Source organism: Enhydra lutris, unplaced genomic scaffold (genome assembly GCF_002288905.1).
Source record: "Enhydra lutris kenyoni isolate GAN:26980312 unplaced genomic scaffold, ASM228890v2 scaffoldscaffold66, whole genome shotgun sequence".
Lineage (NCBI taxonomy): Eukaryota > Metazoa > Chordata > Mammalia > Carnivora > Mustelidae > Enhydra > Enhydra lutris.
In genome coordinates this window covers 2,297,044-2,319,820 of record NW_019154150.1, presented here as the reverse complement: position 1 = coordinate 2,319,820, position 22,777 = coordinate 2,297,044, and the positions used below count along the sequence as shown (strand labels likewise).

The following is a 22,777-nucleotide window of genomic DNA, read 5'->3' as shown; positions in this document are numbered from 1 at the left end:
TATGGGCCCCCACACAAAATGGCCCAAGTGAGCACAGCTCTGCTCCCACGGTCACATCCCACCGACTCCCCCGCCGTTGCTGAGAGCAGAACCCAGGTCAGCTGAGCCGAGCATGTTTCCAGCATCGGACATTCCTCGGCCTGAGTTTTTGCTCTGTCCTTGGGAGCGTGGTACACAAATGCCCTCTGAGCCTCACCGTGCTCCTTGCAAAGGGTGACCCTAATAAGGACAGCATGTAGTCCTTGGGGCAGCGGGGGGGAGGGGGACAGTTCCTTCTGTGAATAACTTGAGGCCCAGAAGCCACTCGATGACTTCATCAAAGTCATATGCTCCAAGGCAGCAAAGAACCGGGTCCAGGGGGACATGTGGGACACGTGGACATGACCCCCACGCAACAGGACCCCAACCCCTTTGCTTGGTGACTGCTCTCCTTCTCCACCCTGCTCCTGACCTGGCATGCCAACATGGGCCGGGACCACACCCCTGAGCCTCTCAGTTGTTTTCTCTGTTTCTGGAGGCCCTCCCTCCCCGCTGTGGTGTTCTGTTTCGATCACTTCTGGGGGGTGGCTGGTTTAGCACGTGCATGGGGGTAGACTCCACACCCCGGAGAGGAGGCCACACTCTCACTCCTCCCCAAGTCCCGGTTTCACTCCAAGTCTTGGAGCTTCCTTCTCCCACTGGTGCCTCCTTCTGTGAACTCAGGGCCCAGCCTGCACAAGGCGCCCACTGCTGACCCCCAAAGCGTGGGACCTGCCAAGCTCAGCTGTCCACATTCCCACCAAGGTCATGGCAAGCTCCTCTGATCCCCTTGCAAGAAGAAGACACCTGGATGAAACGAGAAAGTCTCTCCCTTTTAGGGAATCAGTCCTGCTGTTTCCCTCACAACCATAAAAGGCAAAATAAGGAAGGAAAAATATATAAAAAGCTTCATACCAATATGTTCTGAAACTGTAAGAAATGCTTCACTTCTGTTCCAGTTTCCTCAACTGTAAAATGACAAATCTGAAGCCAAGTTTGCCAAGCCAGAAACTGAGGCACCGAGGGCTGATGTGACCAGCAGAATCCACGGCCAGCCGGCTCCAAGCCTGAGGCTGCTAGTCCTTAAGGCCAGGGTCCTGGAACTACGGCCTGGGCTCCCCTCCCTAGCAGGCCTCATACCCTGCCCACCCCCACCCCCCGCAGCAACTGACAACCACAGGGAGAGTGGAGGGGGATGTCAGAATGAAAGGGGTTTTGAGGGAAGGCATCTTGTAAGGTGTATTCTTAACTGTGTATTGTCCTCTGGTTCGCATATCCTAGCCCGTTCCACGGAAACATTCCCTTGACTCTGTGCATTTCTGTTCTACGAATTTACCTTGAACCCAAGTGAGAAAATCGTCTAGGAATGACATCTGGGTTTGGGTGTTGACCCAGCGGTGGCGGCAAGGAGGGACCATGCTAAGATGGGCCCCTCAGACACAGGGGCTGTTCTTTCAGCCTACACAGCCCCATCTGCATGGGCGAGGTCCCCTAAGTTGCTCAACGCTAAGAAGAAAAGCAGAAGATGAAACCTTAATTCAAACAATTTCACTTCTCATGAGCCACTGTGACCTGGAAACACGGGAGAAACCAAAGTTAAAACTATGTGCACATTAGCCATACTCTGTTCTTTATGAAAGGGAGAAGGAGTTGATTAAAAAAAAAAAATTAGAAAGGTTCGAATATTTGTTCACAGTTTCCTAAAAGATAAGATTGCCTCCCAACCCAGCCTGCCTTCCTGTGTCTCATCCCCCTACCCACCAGCCACCACAGTCTCAGCCAAGGTCATTATCTCAGGGTTGTGAGCTCGAGCCCCATATCTAGCACCACACTCAGCAGGGAGTTAGAGATTCTCTCCCTCTCTGTCCCCCTCTGCCCCTTCCCTGCCTTCTCTCTTAAATAAGTAAATAAATCTTAAAAAAAAAAAAAAAAGATACTTTCTATCACTACTGTTAATGGAAAACCAGTTACTTCTCATAGACAGAGAGTAACTGTCAGAGACTACTATTTGCCTACCCAGTACCTATTCTCTCCTTCTTAGTAACTTAAATCCAATTGTATTCAGTCTGACAATGTACCTGGCTAAAGCACTCAGTCTCCCTAGCAATTAGGGGTGGCCATGTGACCAAGTTTTAGTCATTAAGATAGAAAAGGAAGTTGATATATGGAACTTCCAGGAAAGCTTCTTAATAAGAAGGTAGCCATTATTTCTGATGTCTGAAACATACATGTGATGTGATGGCTGGAACTCTAGCAGCCATTTTGGACCAAGAGGGAAACTTGAGGCTGGATGTTCTAAGGGGAGCAGAGCAGATAGAAGAAAGCTGGCTTCTTGATAATACAATGAAACCATCATCTCAGGGTATGTTAAGCATGTCTTTTATTCTGCTATTTTGACGTGTGGGGCCTGACCAACCCTGGGGAAACTCTCCCTCCTGGAGATAGCCAATTCCTTGAGAATACCAAACAACTTGCTTTTGAGGGCACCTTTCATATGCAAACTAACCAATACAAAGCCCACTCCCTGCTACCACCTCTGATCTTCTCTATCAGGCTCTCCCATTTCAGGCCAATATCCCTCTGCCCTACTCACTCCAGGGTCAGGTATCAGACCACTAGCGACCACCCCTACCCTCCAGAGTCATAAAATTATTCCAACTAGCCAATCCTAAACCCGCTTTACCCTGCCTCACCCATTCCACACTTACCCTGCTTCCTCTGCCTCCTGACCCATGCCACTGCTTCCCCACTGTGGCCCTGCCTGGTGTGGAGTAGCCCCTCCTCTGGGAACTGGGAGTGACAAACTATCGTTCCAATGGTGATGATGTCCTGATCTGTTGACCCCACCATGCCTGAGTAATAATTAAAACATCGGCTCAGAGTATCTCCAGACTTCTTTTCAGTGAGAGGGAAAGTGACTTTTTTCGCTTAATCCACTGCGATGACTGATCTCTGTTCTAGCAGACAAACTTAATCCCTTACTCATACAGAAATCATAACATAAATACATATGACTTAAATCAAACAGAGGTTGCCTGTGTCCTATTTAAAATCACCTTGAGTTCCACCCCTGATGGTTCACTCGGTCAACAGCAGGACGGGTCCTAGGTCTTTTCTAGGGAGACTTCCCTCAGCCCTGTTCTTTGTCAGAGGTTACGCAGAATCCTCCCACCAGGCGAGGAACATACCGAAAACCGTCCCCAGTCTGTGAATGTTGTGCTTGGCCATATAACTTGCTCTGGGCGGAACTGATGATGGGACAGTCTGAGAGCTTAGGCTTAAAAAGCATCACACGACTCCACCACTCTCGTGTCCCTGACATCACTGGCCAAAGGAGGAGAAGAGACAGGTGGAGAAAACTGGAAATCAGCTGACCTACAGACATATAAGGAAAAGTTGTTGTCTTCAGCTGATCAGCTTCTGGAGACTTTGTTACACAGTATCATTGTGGTGATTGACAACTGATTCAGGCAGGAAAAGCAGCCATCTAAAAAACACTGGTAGACTTCTTACTGTTAGAAGCTGCCTTAGGCATATCCCAGGGCCTATATGTAATATATATGAAACATATTAATACATAAGACACAATACACACACACACACACACACACACACACACACAATCAGCGACATGGTTCCTGGCCTCAAGGGTCTTATCTTAGCTTCGGAACTCTCCACTTTTAAAGACCACTGAGATCAGCCCGATGTCCGGTCATAAGCTCCAGCAGGATTGTATGCTCAGTCCCCAGACGAATCAATTCTATCAGAGAAAGATGCTCTTTATTGAACCCCCTGAAAGATAAAGCCCCCGCAGAGCCTTGGGGATAGCTGAAGAAGCTGCAAGGGTGTTGCAAAGCTGGGGGAGTTCCTGCTAATGAGAGAGTACCCCCTGATGCCCATCAGGCGGGTCTGAACCCAAGCTCACCCTGACTGGACTGCAGCATCCACACGGTGCTGACACCTTGGGAATGGACAGCCAGGCGGCTTCCTGCATCTCTGATGTAGGAGAGCAATGCACGCTTGCTCCTACTTGGGCAATGCCTAGCATACGTGCAGGTGCTTGGTATGTGTTATCCCATCAAATCTGTACAACAGACATGTGGGTCTTTTGTTTGTTTTACAAATGGGGACACTGAAGCTCCCTGGACCCTACTTCCTTATCTTCTGTTACATCTGCCACTCCTTTTCCTCCCCCAGCACCCCCTATCTCCTGACTGCTCCTCTCATGAGCCAGACACTTTCCTACCCCAGGACCTTTGTACTGGATATTCCTCTTCCCCTCAAACACCTATTGCTCCTCTTCCTCTCCCTTTGTCTGGTTGCCACTTTCCCAGGGGGACCAGCCTCTTTAGAATGGCACCTAGCACCCGCTGCACTGCCCTGCTCTACCACTCTTTTGGTTTTTCTTCCTCACCCTTACCTCTAAGTTATAGACTCTCAAGTCATTCGTTCCCACTTAGGGTCTAACAAGGGCAGGGATTTTTGTCTGTATCGTTTACAGCTGCAGGCAGGTGCTCCACAAATTACAGAGGAACAAATAATCCACAAGTGAGGCTCGGGGATGTGAAAGACATTGCCAATGGTCAATAGCAAGAAGTCTTCCTAGCATCTGTCCCTTTGGTCCACGGTCTGCCTGGTCGCCTTGCAAAATTAAACCTACAGCCACACTTCCCTTCCCGCCACATTCCATTGTTAGCTCTGAAAGACAAAGTGTCAGTCTCTTTTCCTAACAATTCTGCGGCATGGAGGGAGGAGAATGGGGGAAGTGGTAATTTTCTTTTCTCTTTCTTGCTTTTTCAAAAAGGCCTTAAGAATGAGATCAATTTTATGGGAAAAGCAGTCTATCTATCATGTCAATGACAAGCTATTACTAAAGGGGAAATATCCTTGAAGATGTGAGCATAAACGTCACTCCTGGCGGGTGAGGACAATTTGGGAGGCCCCCAGGCCGCGATTTCTAATAGCTCCTGTTACAAACCAGTGCCCCTATTCTGTTACGGGGGCAGCTGTAACACCACAGGCCAGGTGGATCTCAACCCTGTCTTGAGGCCCCCAGCTGATGGGCCACCATCTCAAACCTCTCCAGGCCTGTCCTCACCCCTCTCTTGGTCCCTAGACCACACATGCACGTGTGACAAAACCCAACACCATGCCTGGCACGCAGCAGGTGTTCTGTGAAGCTCTGGGTCTGTGCCCAAAGGGATGTCTGCGTCCACCTGTGGTCATTTGGATATCTTGACTGTGGGTGCATTCCCACATCTCATCTCACCTTCTGCTCAGAGAGGCTTTTTTTTTTTTTTTTTTAAGCTCACAGAGACGGTGCCATTTTATTGTTTCGAGCCTAGAGAGCCTGATCATTTCAGGGGCTCTTGGTTGAGTCGGCTGGGAGGAGTGGGGGGGGGTCTGCCCCAGAGCCCTACCTGCGGTTGAGCAGCCCAGACCCTCTTCCCTCCCTGCACCCAGGGGCCTTGGAATCTGTCCCTTTGGCCTTCAAATGAAGAGCTGTGGACAATTCCTCTCTTTTTTTGGTAAAAGAGAAAGATTGCATTGAATAAACCCTCTGAGCAATTTTTCCCATCCGGTGACATCTGTACAATAACCAGGAAAAGAAATAATTATTATTATGGTGCCTAAATGATCCAGCACTTCTCCCCAACTCCAGGAAAAGAGACAGCTGGCCCCCGCCTCTCACATTCCCAATCTTTGCTGGCAACCCTGCCCTGCAGGCCTGGTTTTCGGCACTGGAGGAAGGAAGCCAGGGGCATGATAGAGAGAGTGCCACCTTCCAGATGAGAGCAGCACGGAAGGAAGGGACAGAACTGTGTCGACGGCATGCAGAGTTTGTGCTGGGTTCTTTGATTCAAGATTTCTAGGGGATCTCTCCAGTTCATTACACAGATAGGAAAACTGAGGCTCAGAGAGGTCAACTGACTGGCCACAGCCACAGAACCAAACACAGAGGGCCAGGCCCTGAGCCCAAGTCCCTCTGCCTCTATCCAGGGGAGTCCCATAGCAGAACACCTGTGGCTGAGCTCGAGCTGAAACCAGGAAGCCGGCCCTTGGGTGAGGCCCGCAGGAGGCACTCTGCGTGGCCGCCAGCGGAGGAACTGAGACATAGGGGCGAAAGCGCTGTGTTTCTACTGCTGGCTTCAGCCCTTGCCACTGTGCTGGGCTCAGGTGCCACCTCTGGGAGTCTGAGCATCTCTGAGCAGAGCCTTGGCAGAAGGTGCGCACCAGGGAGCTGGCACCACACCCCGACAGACTGTGCGTCACGAGCTATTCCTAGAGCCGCTCTGTGCTTCTGTCAGATGGTGTAGACACCCCAGGGCACCTGCGGGGGGCTGCACGACAAGCCAGGCTGCTTAGGAGGCAGAGCACCAAGAAGGGGCCTCGCCGCCTGGACAGAGCCTGCTGTGTAGGCACCCCGCCCCAGAACAGTCTTCCGAAAGTGAAAATCCCAGCAAGGTGGAAGAGCACAGGGATTTGAATTGGTTTTGGCACTGGAAGGCTGTGTAGCCCCGGGCAAGGTACTCTGCATTTCTGAGCTTGGTTCCTCAAGGGGCACACAGGCTGACTCACCACATTGTTGCAAGGGTGGTGATCCAAGAAAAAAGTACAAGCACAGAGATGATAGATTTTCCCAGGTGGTAAAGTGTTACTAGGTTTTCTCTAAATAGGGCCCATCCTCTGATCCAAGTTCAAACACGCAGGTACGCAATGCTCCAGTCTGAACAGGGGCAAACCCAGAGAAACCACTGTTTCTATCAAAATGCCTTGAAATGCACTCACAGAGCAACTATTGTACCCTGGGTCCCCAGAAGGATGCAGAGATCCGCAAGCCTCCGTTGTTTGGTGTTCTCCAAGCACTTACTGTGCCGAGGGAGGGATGCTCTGTGAGGGAGCCACAGGGATGCCAATGGCCAGACGGCCCTGCTTTCTGGAGCTCTCCAGGCAGACCCACTTCTTCCTGGTGGCTGTGTCTCTTTAGAGCCTCTGCGTGGGGGCTGCTGGCTTGGTTCAGGGCTGGGGTGAGACGCTACGAGTGAGGGGGTGTCTCTTCTCCGGCAGGCAGTGCCACCTGCTGCCCAACCTCTGCTTCCAGGTTTGGGGTAGAAGCCCGCGGAGCAGCAGGGGAAACAACTTTCTGCATGCACGGCTCTGTGGAATGGCCTAGAACCCTGAGCGCACAGACTGTCAGGAGCCATCCCTGCCACTTCCCGCTGGGTCCATGTGTTACATCAGTCACTCAGCTACAATAGCCCAGGATGCGGGGGCGGTTGGTCTCGCTATGTGCAGATGAGGAAACCCAGGCCCAGAGAGGCCCCGCGCAGAGCTGGCTGGCCACTGAGCAGGGCTTGGCTCCAGAGCTCAAGGCAGGGCCCCTCAGGCCACCTGGGGTCTCTCATGTCCTACCCTCTCACTTCACAGGGCTGGCCTCTGGGGGCTCGGAGCTGCCCTATATTCACACACAGGGTTCCTCATTCTCGAAGATTCCAGACAAGCATCGAACGTGCATGGCACCCCAGGCTGCTTGCCAAAGAGATCTAAATGCCCCTCAGCATCCCAGGCAAGGCTGGGGTCCCTGGGTTGGCTTTAATTTTTTTCTTTGACCACTAATAGGAGAGAAATCAAGGCACTGACGGTGAGAATTCAGGGAGCTGCGAGCTAGAGCCCCGGAGAAGAGTGTCAGAACCATGCAGCTACTTACTTATTTTTTCCAGGCTAGTAACATGTGTACCTGAAAACTGCCCCCAGACTGAGGAAGCCCCTCGCCTATTGTCATGCGGTCCATTGCCCCCCTCGCTCCCTCGCCTGTGTTCTCCTGGCCTGCCCTGCCAGTTGGCAGTGCGGTAGACGGTTATTTTTAGTTCTTGGTGGGCCAGCCATTTCCTGGTCATGTGCTGTTTGAGCTCCGGCTTCAGGAAGGCTCACAAGCCTGAGATATCCCCTCCCCCAGGCAGCACCTGTGGTCCCCTGAGGCATCTGGTGCGGGCCTGGCAGAGCTGTTGAGCCTCTCCCAGCGACGCATGCAAATGCAGCCAGCCCCGGCCCTACCTGTTTCCAAATCTCTGGAAGTAGCTTCTTTTTCTGGTCCATCTGCAGCCAGAGTTATTTTGAATGTTCATTTACTAAAGGGCGGTGGTGGCCATTTCCAAGCCTGGGAGATGCCCAAGGACCTGTTCCTGGGAAGCTGGAGTCCAGGCCCAAGTCTGCCATTTGCTGTCAGGACCTTGAACCCGCACCTGCCCCCTGCGCCCCCACCCCCAACCCCGCGTCCCCCCGGAAGAGAAGAGGGGCCTTCCTTGCAGGTTCGCTGCAGCTAGCTACTTTGTCAGTGACCAAGAAGTGACTGTCTTTATGACCATTATTTCAGCCTCAGTTAGGAGCATTCTGTAAGAATATGCATGGCTGGCTGACCTGCGTAGGGTCCTGCCCCGAGTGCTTTTCAGATGGTAACTCACAGGGGCTCTGTGGCCAGGACTGATATAACCAGTTCTACCTCGAGGGTAAGGAAATGGGGGTCCCCGGGGGTCTGGTCTTTGGCCATGCCCTTCAACTGGTGAGTGCCAGAGCTGGGATTTAACCCAGGTGGTCACTCCGGGGTCCCTCTCACCCTGGGCAGCCACGTTAGTTCACTCCCGTCCATGTACCCTTGGTCTCAACATGTGCTTCAAGAGGCTGCATGGCTCCCCTTACCGATTAGGGACCCGTGTGTGTTTCACCCGACTAGAATGTCTTTAGGAAAACACTCAGTATTTGCAGATGGGATTAGTTTTATAATCCAAGGTAATTGCTACCTAAACCCGGGGGGTGGGGGCAGACTGTTTAAATTTAGAAGGTGCCCAGCGCATGGCAGTGGGGAACTGGTCTCGTGGAGCCTGCGGCTGTGCACAAGCTGATGCATTCTCGGCGCTCTGCTAGACCTGCCCGCACTGCACCCAGCCACGGAACAGGTGTGCTGGGCTCTAGAAGGCACGTCATCTCCAAAGCAGATGCCTTCTAAGGCACCAGTGGGGGCATCTACTGGTGCGCTGACTAAGGGTATTATAAAATGATCGCTAAAGGCATCAGCCCTCCTGACAGCCTGAAGCTGCTCTGGACACTGAAAATGTCTGGCCGGCATCCAGCTGTCATGAGCTCTGTGAGGTTCTCAGTTCTCAGCTGCAGTGAGAACCTCCAGGATGGGCCCAAGGCCTCCAGGCACGCCCAGGAGTATGTCCTCTGCTTCCTAGGGGACCTGCTGTGGCCAAGGCCACCTGGGGTGTGAACCCTGCCCTGATCCAGGTGGGGACCTCCACTGTCCCAGCACAGTGCCCTCCCAGACAAGTTCAGCTGCGGACTGGGTGCAGACCCAGTGTGTGTGTGTGGGTGGGGGGGCGGTAATCAATCTCCTCCTCTGCTCTACGCTCTGCCACCATGACCCTGCCTTCCATGAGTTCTCTTCGAGTTTCATTCCTTCCCCCTTCCACAACTCTATCCCTCCCATTGCTCCGCCATCCTGAGAACTCCCAGAGATGGAACCCTACTCGACAGGGGGTAGACTGCTGTCCTTGGGGAACTGTTAAGCTCATTTAATTCACAAAACCATTACACCTCCCCCCAGTAAGGGACCAGAATCTCAGCTGTGCTGGGGAAACAGAAAGAAAGAAAAGACAAGATTCCGGTGCTGGGGGAAATGCTGCAGGAATGAAGAGTCTAGCAGGGGAGGCGAACGTATGAACAAATAACTAAAAAAACACCGTGGGAGAAGAGTTATCCTCCAGTGAGTGAAAGACGGCACAGGAGCGTGGAGGGCAAAGAAGGGAAGGAAAGCTGCAGGGAGACGTGAGCAGGGCCCGAGAGCTGGGCTCGGTGGGGACGGGCAGGCCAGAGGTGGCCACGGGAGGTGGCCAGGTCCCTGGGGAGGCTGCAGCCCAGGTGTGGGCATGGCTGCTGGCCAGCGTCTGCACAGAGCTGCATGTTAGGAGGCAGCTGATGCTTCCAGGGCCTTGAAATAACTTTGGCCACTGTGGGCAACTCTGAGCTGCTTGAATATGGTAATAGAAGTTCAGCAGCTGATCCGTTTGACAGTAGCTAAGCCCTGCCTCCGAGCCCAGGTCCCAGCCATCGGTGAGGCTCTCTGCAGCAGCACATCGTCCTCCTCCTGTGTGGCTGGACAGTCCTCCCCCAAATCCTGCCCACACTCTATCACCTGGTTCCCAGACTTTGACCACCAAATTCAACAGTGGCTTCTTAGCCATGAACACCCTGGACCAGGGAGGGAATCCAGGGTGCTCTTCCTACCATGCACCTGTTGTTCTGCTTCCCCAAAGCTCAGTATGCCCATCTTTAAAGTGGGACGACATGCCCACGACTCGTGGTGCCAGCCTGTACAGAGAAGCTCTTTTCCACGTGCTGCCCCTGCCTCTCCACCTTTGCCTGGGGGGGGGGGGGCTGTTCTCCCACCCCACCCCTGCCAGGGGGTGTGAGGGCCATGCAGTGGAGGAAGCCTCAGCCTTCGTGGGGCTTCCTCTGCAAGGACAGCCAAGGTCCTGCCCTCCCTCCTGAACTCATCCTCCCTCCTGGCTATGTCAAGGGCCACCTGCCTCTCTTGGAGTTGGTGGGGGCCCATGGCCCTACCCTGACAACATGTGCCTTGAGCAAGTGTGGGGTCTGTCTGAGTTCTGGGTGTCCCATCCCCCAACAGGGCCTCCTGTGTCGCGCCCCTGCCTGTTTGCTGAGGCGATCCTCACCTGGGCCAGCTGCCCTCCCTTCTCTGCCTTGATGCGGGAAACCCCTGCTCCAACATAAGGGAGGAACTCGGGGAGAACACACTCTCCTTCAAGAACATCCACACAGCATACCCCTGGCACTCTGTGAAGCCTAAAAGAAGAGCGGGTGTGGCACGTCTGCGGGGGAGGGGCCAAGAGCAGGGGCTCTGGAACTGCAGGCCTCCGGCACCTGCGTCCTTGTCCTCTGCTGCCCTGTGTGGAGACGGGGCCCCCAGAAGCCGAGGCTAGCAGTCTGCCGTGCAGAATTCGTGAGATGAAATGCCCCGAGTTAGCATCGGCCCACAGTTAGCATCCATGCAGTAACTAACGTCCGGCCCTGGGTCGTGGGGAGCAGGGCGGGTGGCACTTGGGGTGCTCACAAGCTCTGTTCACCTGTGACAACTGTACCTACTTTTAGGCGGTTGGTAAGGTCACACGGGCAGTGTTTCAAAAAGCCTTTTGTGTGGATAGTCGGGGGTACAGTAATTATTAATAAATATTAATCAGATGCAAATATCATCTCATCCCGTGATGACTCTTGTAAATGCCCCATGACACAAGTCACGTGACCTCCACTTTCGAAATATGGACTCGACCCTCGGGAGTGAGAAGTGGCAACCAGTGTCAGACTCAGGTTTTCCTAGGACTATGAAGTAGTCACCGCACCGTAGCCAGAACCTATGGAGTCCTTCAAGTGAGCCAGGCCCTCTACGTGGATAATCTCCCTTAATCCTCCCAGCCCTGGTGCCAGGGGAGAGGTAAAGATTTCGAGTCTTCTCTGCTGTCCATGAGAAAACAGAGATTCCGAGAGGTTAAGTAACTTGCTTGGGGTCACACAGCGAGTGAGTGGTTGAATGGACTCGGACCTGGGTCTTGTAGACACCAAGGTCTACATTTTTGTTCTACTTCCAAGTAAAACCTATGTATACACTCTAATTATATACATCTTTTCTCAGTTCCTGAACCACGACAAAGAGCGTCCGTGGTGCTGAGAAGAATTTCCTTCCCTAGAATTATTCAGTCTTTTTTTTTAAACATAGCATCACATATAAGTAATTTCTCTTTTCTTTCCTCCTCCAAGTGACTCATTTGAACACTTCAGAAACTGTGTCTTCCAGAGACACAAAATTATGTCTGTTTTCTCCTTAACCAGAAAACCTTAAATATTTCCTTCTCTGGGGACATGTGAATAATTTTGAAATGAATGAATACTCCCTTGGGGTAAATTCCTTTTGAAGAATAACTGGGTGGTAAATAATCAGGCCAGCACTGAGACAAGAAAGGTGGCACTGACTTTCTGGAAACATCCATTTGGCTTCTGAAGCCCCTAACACAAACTCCTGATTCAGGATTCAGACCTGTAGGCCTCAAAAGGGCAACTGGGTTTTGTTGCTTCCATAAAGCAGAGCAAACAACGTGCCTGATTCCCATGTGAAGAAGTCACTTTCTACATTTCTGACAAAATGAAATCAGGGGCCTGGGAGGCTCAGTGGGTTAAGTGTCTGCCTTTGGCTCAGGTCCTGATCTTGGGGTCCTGGGATCAAGCTGGGCTCTCTGCTCAGCAGGGAGTCTGCTTCTCCCTTTAGCTCTACCGCTCCCCCCATATAAATAAATAAAGTCTCAAAAAAAGAAAAATATTACATTTCAAATTTTAGCTATATCTACACTGTAGTTTAAGGGAAATTGTACATAAGAAATATCTGCAGTGAACTGGCCCTCTTTCTCCTCGCACTCTGCCTTCTTGCATCAGAACGTCGGGGTTCAGAGTCCGGTCATCCGGGTTTCCGTGGGCCTTCTGGAACACCGCTGTCCACTAGAGTTTGAGAACCTTGCTTCCTCTCATTCTATCCCTCTCATTCTATCAACCACCATATAGCCTTATTATTATTATCACGTCATTTTATAAATGAGTAAACCGAGGCCACAGAAATTTTTATATTTTGTTCAAGAAAGACGCAAGTGAGCAAATAAACTCATGTCAGGTATTTATACCCAAGCTGGAAGGTTTGGGTGTACTTACCTGTGAATGAAGGAGGAAGAGGTGGGGGAGATGGAGGAAGGAAACTGCAAAGCCCTCTTGGGATACAGAGGGCGCCCAGGCTACCTCCTATACCTGCCACCGCAGGGGCGAGGTCACAGTGGCCTGTCCTCAGAGCTGGGTCCCCTGAACGCCTCATATGAAAACGCAACTCCCTTCATTATTCTCACTTGCGTATTTACTAAAGCCAAGAAATGTCGACACATTTTTCAAACATTTCAAATAAAAATCTATTACCGTAACTGATGGTGACCAATTTTTAGAATAGGTCCAGCAAGGGACCTTGACTCAAAACTGTCTCCTTGTTTGTAAAACACACATATCATCTCCCCCTACCCTGAATTTCCTAAACACCCTTCGTGGGACCGGGTAGAGCCCCCTCATGAACAGAATAGGGCATAACTGTCGCCCACAAACCTTCCCTCAGAACTTCCTCTTCTCACACACTCCGGCTGAGTTAGAAAAAATAAAACAAACCCCCTTTAACACTTTCCCTCAAATATTTGTACATAATTAATTCACTGTTAATCAGTTGAGGAGGGCTCTTTGATACTTTGGAAATAGAAACAGAGCAGCTTGGGCCTCAGCAAATGTATTTTTCAGGCAGCCGGGTCCAGAATCAGGAGACTGCTCCCCCTTGCAGAAGCTAGGTCACCTGGGGCCGGCCAAAATGCCCACATTCCAGGTGGGACCCGGTCAGTGTCCGGGGCCCTCCACCTGCAGCAGCGCCTGCCAGTGGGACAGGGGAGCCCGCCCCAGTGCCTTGCCCTCTCCCCTGCTCACACCAGCCACTCGGCTCCTGTGGAAGGCAGAGGGATTTCCAGTGAGTCACCGCGAGCAGCTGGTGACCGAGGGACGGCGTAAGCATGAGCCCTGGTTTTCTTGGCACTATATTTAGAAAGGCACAGAAAATCCCATCCTCTGGTGTTTCCACCTGTTCAGACATGCCGGAAGATCCATCACCTCAGTCTGCCCTCACCTCTCCCTCGCTGGGTCCCGCCCACCTGTCTACTGGTTGCCCTCCTTGCTCCCAGCAGCCAGCCTGTCCCTCCCTGCATCAACTCCCTCATGGGCTCCAAGTACCTAGAGGGACTCATCAGCCTGCCAGGGGCTGGCTCCCCCGCGCCCCCCTCCCTCACGCCCTGGTAACTGCTGCTAAACTTCAGGGTCCACTGAGTCCTTGGGCTCAGATGTCTCCCTGAACATGACATAAGCATGTCACATTGTGCATCAACTTTTCCCTGTACAGTCTCCTCTGCCTGGAACTGTGCTTCTTAACCTTGACTGCACATGAGACCCCACTGAGGTCATTTTGAAGTTTCCATACCCCAGACACATCAAAGACATAAGAAATCCAAGTCTCTCTGGAGAGAGGGCCCAGGCATCCATATTTTTCAAGACTCCCCAAGGATTTCAACAGGCAGTTGAGGTCAGAGCCAACTGCTCTCAGTGACAGGTGCCTCTCTCCACACCTTGCTTCTCCTGGCAGGCTCCTACTCATCTGACAAGACCCAGCCCCCCTGCCAGTGCTCTGGGCGTCGGGTGAAGCCTGTGTACCTCTGAGACATTGTGTCCTACTCAGCACACCCAAGTTACAGGTCTCATCTGTTCCGGCCTCCAACCGCATCGCTTTCAAGTTTCACTGGACTGTTGTCCCAATCTTGGCCACCAGACTATGAGTTCCAGTGGCCACTCTGCTGGGTCCTCTCCACAAGGCCAACACCCAACAGTGCCCAGCGGTTGTGGATACTCTGCTATTGATATTCTGTTGTGTGTGCTTAAAACATTTCTGGTCTGGTGGGTTTGGGATCACAAACTCCTTCCTCCGTTCAGCCAGCAACGGTGAGGCCTCCCCTCTGCTCAGTCCTGGGCCCCACATGGGAGACGAGAAGGTTGTTGGGGAGAGCAAGGGGCTGACCTGTGATGACTCAGTAAGACTATTTCCTCCAAGGAAGGAGTCACCACTGATTACTTTAGTGAAGCTGGACACGTAACAGGGGCCACTTAATTTTTCTGGGGAACACAGGTCAGTCTACCATCAGCTTGTCAGTTTCCGCATCCATGACTCTGTCCTTGCACTGCACTGAGCCCAGGCCTGCTGCACAATTAGGAATGTTACCCACCACTTACTGATGCTGCCAATAATGACCTTGGCACCAAAACCTTCTGAAAGAACAAAAGGATGGATGGATGAGACAGACAGGAGGTGCTGTTATAACCCAAAACATAGACAGTAAAATGGTTGGGTAATGCCCCTTTCTGTGACAAACCCGGATGAGTGAGATTTCATTGCCTCCCTTGCAGCTAGGGGCGTAGCCCTGCAATGCAGCACCGGCCAAGGAGATGTAGCTGGAATGCTGGTGAGCTCTCCTGGTATGAGCCCAGCCCCCGCCATGCTGTGTTGTGCCCCATCTCCCTCTTACTGAGAACAGGAGGCTGGAGCTGGCTGCCATGGGCGGGAAAGCCACAGCTAACAAGAACCAAGCAAGACCACAGATGGAGCTTCCCGTACTGGAGGCACTGTGGGGTCCCCCCACCCTCGCCCTCCCTCCCTCCCCCCCGGTCTTAGACATTTTTTGTGAAGCTCCTATGGTCAGGCTTCTGTGGCCTGAAAACTGCCCCCAACTGGTGTGGATGTTTCAGTGCCATCAGAATGGGCCCTTTGGCAATAAAGCCTCAGAATTCTCACCCCTAAAACGGGGTCGTAATATTCATCATTAAGGGAGGGTAGAATGTACCAGAAGTGCCCCTTGACCAACGGCAGGAATCACAGCTCTCGTTTGTGGCCACGCCCATGCAGTCTGTCATCCTGCAAAATCCTAAAACAGCAAAGTTCAATGGGATACTGAATGAGCATGGCGCTGTGCTTGCCAGTCTCCCCGGCATGCTGGGAAACACAACCAGACACCTATAGGCACAGCGTCTCCGGGCCTCTGCCTAAACCATGAGATAGTAAAACGTACTTGGACAATGAGAGGGAACTTGAAAGCAAGCTAGCGGCTGATTTATAGAAACCTGCATTTCTACAAACTGTGTTTATAGAAACCAGCAGCGGCGGGTCTGTTCACTTTGTAAAGGTTTTGAAAATCTATCCTTGCACCAGCCTCTCTGGGCCAGACAGAGGACCAGGCTCAGGGCAGCAGCAAGGGCCCCAGAACCCAGCGCCCCTGGCTCCCGGCCTTGGCTTAGCTGTTCCTGCTCAGGGCCTTGGAGTTCCCCGTGTGGGTACCTGGCACAGTGGGCAGTCTGCACGGTGGCTGGAAGGGGTCAGGGAGAGGGCAGAGTGCAGGGGGACACGTTACCATGCTCTGCCAGGTGCTCTCTAAGCATTATGGCACAAAATTCCTGGCTATAGGACAGCACAGCCTTGCCCATTTGCTGGATGAGAAAACAGAGGCTTGGAATGGTTCGATATGGTGTCTGAGATCTCAGGTCTGGAGTCACAGCCTAGGGGGCACTTGGACCCGAGCCCGCTTGCTATCTGGCATGAATGTTCTAGCAGCAGGCCTCTGACAACAGGATGACAACATGCCTGAGTACATGAGATGGAGGGTGGGGTGGGGTCTGAGGTCACACTGGCCCTGGAGAGGCCACGGACTCTAGAACAGTCTTTCTCAGCTCTGCATTTTTAATCCTTTGTGTACCTCCAACTGGCCCAGTAAGTGCCCGACATTCTCCCACTCTCTGCTCTATTTAAATTGAAAATCTATGTAGGAAAGAAAGAAGCCTGCCTGTGTCTCTGTATGTAATCATTCCTGGTAGGGATACTGAGTCATCCACATCTTGTCATCAAGGAGGCCAGGCTTTAGAACCTGCAGGTCTGGGTTCGAATCCCTCCTTCTCTACACGTGTCAGCAAGAAGGAATAAAGCACAGATCACTAACCACCAGGATCCAGCCGCATGAGACCCTGCAATGATGGCCCACTCACGAGGCTTTGTCCTACTAAGTGAGCTATGGTCACTTTCATCCGCAGACGACCACCAAAGTCACACGCACATTCAACCGGGTTCATTTCTTGAATAAAACACCACCCTCTGGCACTAGCCAGGGAGATTTCCAATGAGTCATGGGAAGAAGCTGATAAACCAAGGAACTCAGAGCAGGTGAATATCAATGACCACTTTTGAACTACCTTTAGAACGTCAGGGAAAACGATGCACCCATCCTAGATGTTATTTTGGAAACATCAATAGGTGGGCTGTTTCTTTTCTCCTTTTCTTCAAACAGGGAAGCCTTTTAAACTTGTTTTTCAAAGTTCTGCCATCAGACCAAATAAATAGGGCACAACAGGTACGTGCTCCCACAGGTGTGGCCCAGGGGAGTTCGTAAGAAGGTAAAAGATTCCAAGATTCACAATCCTCCTTGGATTCTGGGTGAAGGTGTTCGCTGTTTGCCAAGCCCGATTATTCTTTTCTGCCAGCATGTCCTTAGGTTGCTCAGTTTGAAGAGAGAGGGGATGATCGCAGCAGATATTAACAGAAACAAAGACAACAGGAAGAGAAGTGTTCCCATCTTGGGTTTTTACACTCTGTACAAAGTCCCCAGGCTCATACCAACACAGTCCCCAGAGTGAAAATCAGGACAGTGCTCAAATATGACATCTCAAACAGCCTCACAAATATTACCGCGACCATTTGCCAAGCCCTAAAGAACATTACGACCATAACAAGAAAGAATTTAGTCAATATTCGCAGTTATGAAGACGTTTGCTCATAGCTGGCTTAAAAAGGGCTCTTGGTAAATCCACATTTCCTAATTCTTTATATTCAAAATGTCCCAGCAGGCTTCTCATCCCCTGCTCTCCCATTCCCTCCCTTTCGCAAGGACTCCGGGGCCCTGTCACTGCTCCCCTTTTCCTCTTTGCAGCAATGCCACTTAATTATCTATTTTCAAATCACATAAAATAGCAACCACATTGCTGGATCTGAGCTGGGACGCAAGATTTCTACACTGTGGCTGTGGAGAAATCACCGTGTTCAGTCACAGGGAACACTTCATTCTTCAAGACTGTTAAGCAGGGGAAGAGCTAAATCGGGAGCCTTCCAAACCATGAGGAATGTCACAAAAATGATGAAGGGATGACATACGGGCTTAGGCGATAAACATTGCATTTGGATGGTTAGTGTGGATTTTGTTATAGGACAAAGAATCAAAGAATCGGGCCGGAGAACATGTGTGTGCATGTATTTACACGTGTACGCACACATGTGTGCGTTCGGGGTTTTCTTGGGACCGATATGGCCTCTGAGACTTTTCCTATTATCCTGGCTAAGTGTCTTGTGGTGGAAGGGGTTGAGCTGTACTTGGCGGACTATTACCACATCCATCTGAAGTCCCTTGGGAGAAAACTGGGGCCCGTTTTGCGCAGAAAGCCCTTTATAAATGCAAGAGAGGATTCCTTGGCCTGAGGCAAGTTCTTGTATAAACAGATTCTGGCTTTGGCTTTTTTTTTCTCAGCTGAGATTTCTAATCAGCCTGCATTCAATCCCAGACGCAACAGAAACTGCTGGTCAGACATATTTTTTTGTTTACATAACTACATATTATTATTACTTTTTTTTTTTTTTTTTTACTCAGAAACATCCCATGGAGAGCGTCTTTTCCCAGCGTCACCGCGGGAATCACAGAATAACAGAGGAGAAAGGATGAGGGAGGTGGGGTGGTGGAAAGCGGGGGGGGGGTCCCCCAAACTGTCATGCACCAGCAAGCAGCGTGGGCCCTGTCCCACTGGGAGGTACTCACCGTGGTCGTGGGCGAACACCAGTAGCCCCAGCCCCATCAGCATCTGAGCCAGCTCGTCATAGCGGCCACAGTGCTCCCCAGCTCCATGCGACACAAAGATGAGGGCCCTGCAGGGGTGAGAGGGAGCTGGGTTAGGAGGGCTGCAGAGTGTCGAGCACGGCTTGAGCAACACAGAGCTTTCAGGACACCAGCAACGAGTGGAGACCGAGTCTCCGGTGAGCCAGCCCTCAGCCCACCATGACACACTGTGGTTGTGGCCACTGCAGTTGCCTCAGGGACAAGGCAGGGGACTCAAGGCGATCGGAGCGGACCCTAGAGCTCTGGCCCTAGGTAGCCAGGAGAAGGTGGCTTCAGCTTCTGCCAGGTGTGAGCCACAAAGGCTGTGGGCATCAAGGGGCTCCAGCCTTCTGGCTGAAATGAATGATGAGCTAATCCAAGTGGAGAGACCACATCAGGAAGGGACAGCAAGTCCTAAAAGGAGGTGCTGGAGCCCTGAATCCAGCCTGACCTGAAGCCCATGCTCTCCCCCGGCCCCACCTTCTGTCGTGCTCTTTTTAGCCCCTTGTGAGGAGAAGAATCCGACTGACATCCAGCCCTTTCCATTCCTGTGTGGGGATGGCTTACTTCTCTGGGTTGCTGGAATTTGCCTCACCAGCCCCCTTGTATTCCTGTCCCCCTTTCTCCAGCTGGCAAACTCCTGCCCTTCCTTCAAGACCCAGCCAGGATGGGGCGCCTGGGTGGCTCAGTGGGTTAAAGCCTCTGCCTTCGGCTCAGGTCATGATCTCAGGGTCCTGGGATCGAGCCCCGCATCGGGCTCTCTGCTCAGCAGGGAGCTTGCTTCCCCCCCCCCCGCCCCCGCCCCCGCCTGCCTCACTGCCTACTTGTGATCTGTCTGTCAAATAGATAAATAAATAAAATCTTAAAAAAAAAAAAAAGACCCCACCCTGAGGTTCCCTCCTCTGAGAAGATTTCAGAGCCTCCAGGGCGCCTGGGTGGCTCAGTGGGTTAAGCCGCTGCCTTCGGCTCAGGTCATGATCTCAGGGTCCTGGGATCGAGTCCCGCATCGGGCTCTCTGCTCAGCAGGGAGCCTGCTTCCCTTCCTCTCTCTCTGCCTGCCTCTCTGCCTACTTGTGATCTCTCTCTGTCAAATAAATAAATAAAATCTTTAAAAAAAAAAAAAAAAAAGATTTCAGAGCCTCCAGCAGGCTCTGCTAAGTCTCTCTCTCCCCAGGGCTTCTGTAATCCCTCCGTTGACACGGGGGCAACAGCAGCTTTCTGCCTGCCACCACCACCAGTTACAACCTTCTTGAGGACATGCGAAGACTTGGCCTTTGCCTTTTCTTTAGTAGCTAGCAGGGTGGAGATCCTGCACGAAGGAAGTTTGTGCAGTTTTCCAAGAAGCAGCTGTCTTTTGCACCCTAGATCTGTGCAGGAGAAGCCCCGGGATCCAGAAGCAGAGCTTGGCTAGGCACTCAGTCACCCCAGAAAACCTCCAACATGGCAGGGTGACTCTGGGACCCGAAGAGTAGCACCCCCATGCTATGGTTCACCCCAGCTCTGAACTAGCCAGAGTCAGCCTGCCCGTGGTGGGGGTTAATGAAAGAGCATTGAGAGTCTCAGACAGTTGTCAAGATTACTATTCTTGGCATAAGACCCACGGGATGCTAGGTTCCCCTTCGGGCGAAGAGTGAGTGCTGTGAGCAACACCCATCTGATTTCTGCCAATAAGGAGGGGAAGGAGGAGGGGAAGATAGAGAAGGGGGAGAAGGGAGGAGGGGAGAACCACAGCTGCCATTTTCCTGAGCATTCACAACACATCAGTTCCTCTATTAATTCTACATATACGATTTCTAACCCTTATCATCATCTCGGGCTTTGGTTTCTTTACAGCTGAGAATGAAAATCAGAGAAGTTAAGTTTATAGCCCAAGCTGCACAGCAACTTGGTAACATGTAGATCTGAGCACGTCACTGACAGCTTTCAGGTTCAGCGGACCACAGGTGGGCTCAGAATACAAGTCATCCTTTCCCTTGCCTGCCTCCCCACTCCTTCTGGCCACCTCCCCAGCTTACCTCCCTGTCCTCATGAGGGGCTCCGTTCTTCCTGCCTCAGGGCCTTTGGCCTTGCCAACCCTCTCTGAGTGCTCTGGTTGTGTTCTCCCATTGCTGCTGCTTGTGCTCTGGTCCCAGACAGACATCACCTCAAAGAGGCTTCTCCTCCTTCCCACCTAGGGTGGCCTCCCCCACTCCAGTCTTTCTGACCCACACAAGCCCTTACCACACAACACGGTTGACCATCACTCATACTGGTTTGTAACTGCTCACACAGGATGCCATCATTTTGCCATTCACTTGCTTTCTTGGTTCCTGGCCCTCTCCTCCTCTCCAAGGTCAGCTCAAGAGGCCGGGAGCCTCGTTGACCTTGCCGCTGGCAGAACCCCGGGGCCGGATCCCAGCCTCGTGGCACCCAACAGGGACAAGCAAACGTGTGTGACCGGAGGGAACACCTCATTCAAAAGCCTGTGTTCCTTCTCCAACTCCTCTCTGCCAGGCTGTGAAGGGGCAGAGCTATGCCTGTTCGTTTCGCCCTGCATACCCATTCTATTCTTTGAGCAGTGCACAAAATACCAGCATGAACCTCATTTGCCTTTGGTATCTGTCCTTTCTAACTTTCCCCTAAGAATACGTTTCATACCCTCTTTGCTGCTTCCTGGGATGCCCAGTCACCTGCTCCAGAGCAGACATCAACCCGGGCAGATTCCAACCACCCATCTGACGCTTCTGGGGTCGGCTGCTGGGTCTTTTTCTCAGCTACTGAGGATTACGCCAGAAGTTCTAAATAGTCCACTCCCGTCTGCAAAAGGGCGGGGCTTCCAAAAAGGATGGCGCAAGCCCTTTAACATCCTTGGGGAATGCGGCAGCCCACAGTTAATGCTCAGGAACTGGGACTCCAGCGGTGTCAGGCTGCCGCCAGCTTCTCCCTGCAGTCAAGGTCCCCCTCGGTGGAGGAGCCCCTCAGGGTCTCACTTAGCGCCTGAAAGAGTGGCACGAGGCATGCCATTCTGCCTGGACTTGCTTATTAATAGAATCTACCCCCCGGAGACGTGATTTGGAAAAATACTTGGCCTCTGACTCCACAGAAATTTCTTCCAATCCAGCGATTCTCAATTTTGCCTACAACTTGAAATCTCCCAGAGAGCTTTCCGCAATGCTGAGGCTGGGTCTCACCCCCCCAGAAGCAGCTCTGGGTTTAATTGGCCCAGGGTGGGAAAAGCTCTCCAGGGGGTTCTGATGTGCAGCAGCCGAGGTGGAAAAGCACCTGCTCTCATCATAGCATGGGGCGTGGGCTAGGATACTTGAATCAGATGCCACTGGAAACTCACCAGTGGCAAGAATGTAGCCATTTTGGCCTGGAGACTCACAGCCACTTTGGAGCCATTCATCTCCCCGGGGAACATGTTGGGTAAACCACAGCTTCTTTCTGTAGAGATGCAGAGGCTTCCAAAACTTGCTGTTGCCTTCCCTTTGGGAACAAAGCCGACTGGCCTGGCTTCCCCCCACAGCAGGCAGCAGAGGCTTCTGTGGGCCTTTTCTGCATGGGTCAAGCAGCAGGGCAGGCTTGGCTCCCTCCCCCTGACCCACCTCCCCCGAGGGAGCCGGACCAGCCATCGCAGCAGACTAATGCTCTTAAGCTGCCCCTGTGGTAAGGGCGGGGGTGGGGTGGGGTGGGGTGGGGTGGGGTGGGGTGGGGTGGGGGGAGAGTTCTCCTTAGTTTGTACATTTGCCTCGTGCCTGGGCCCCAGTTCTGATTATTCGTCTCTCCTCCCCCTTCCTGCATGTACTTGCTCCCTGGACCCGAGTCTTTGTTTTGTAGAATCTGTCTGGCAAAGTGAACATCAAATCGCATTACTCCTCTGCCTTAAAGCCTTCAGAGACTTCTCACCGCAAGAGAACAAAGCTATTGCCTCTGTGATAACATCCTCCCTTACCTCCTCCCCTCTGCCTGTGGCCTCCTTTCCAAAGCTCAGATATGCCGATTGGGGTACACTGCTAAGGGCTGGCGGGGGGGCGGGGTTCCTGATTTGCAGCATTTGCCTATCTCCACAGTGTCAATGCTCTCTCACAGCCGGCTTCAGGCTAACATGCTGCCACAGAACACGGGGTTGGAGGGTGTGCACATCCTGGCAAGTTCTGGCAAGCCCATTCCTGCCTGGGAGCCTCAGCCTC

At 52.2% G+C, this 22,777-nt stretch overlaps 1 protein-coding gene across 3 annotated transcripts in view; it reads right to left on the bottom strand.

Annotated features, from left to right (window-relative positions):
- LOC111159087 (monoglyceride lipase) overlaps window positions 1–22,777 on the bottom strand; it is a 106,301-nt gene that overhangs the window by 46,535 nt on the left and 36,989 nt on the right. For all 3 annotated transcript variants that reach the window (XM_022521477.1, XM_022521476.1, XM_022521478.1), the window contains exon 3: window positions 18,552–18,658. In XM_022521477.1, coding sequence (XP_022377185.1) covers window positions 18,552–18,658 — 107 coding nt within the window. The remainder of the gene's footprint in view (window positions 1–18,551; window positions 18,659–22,777) is intronic.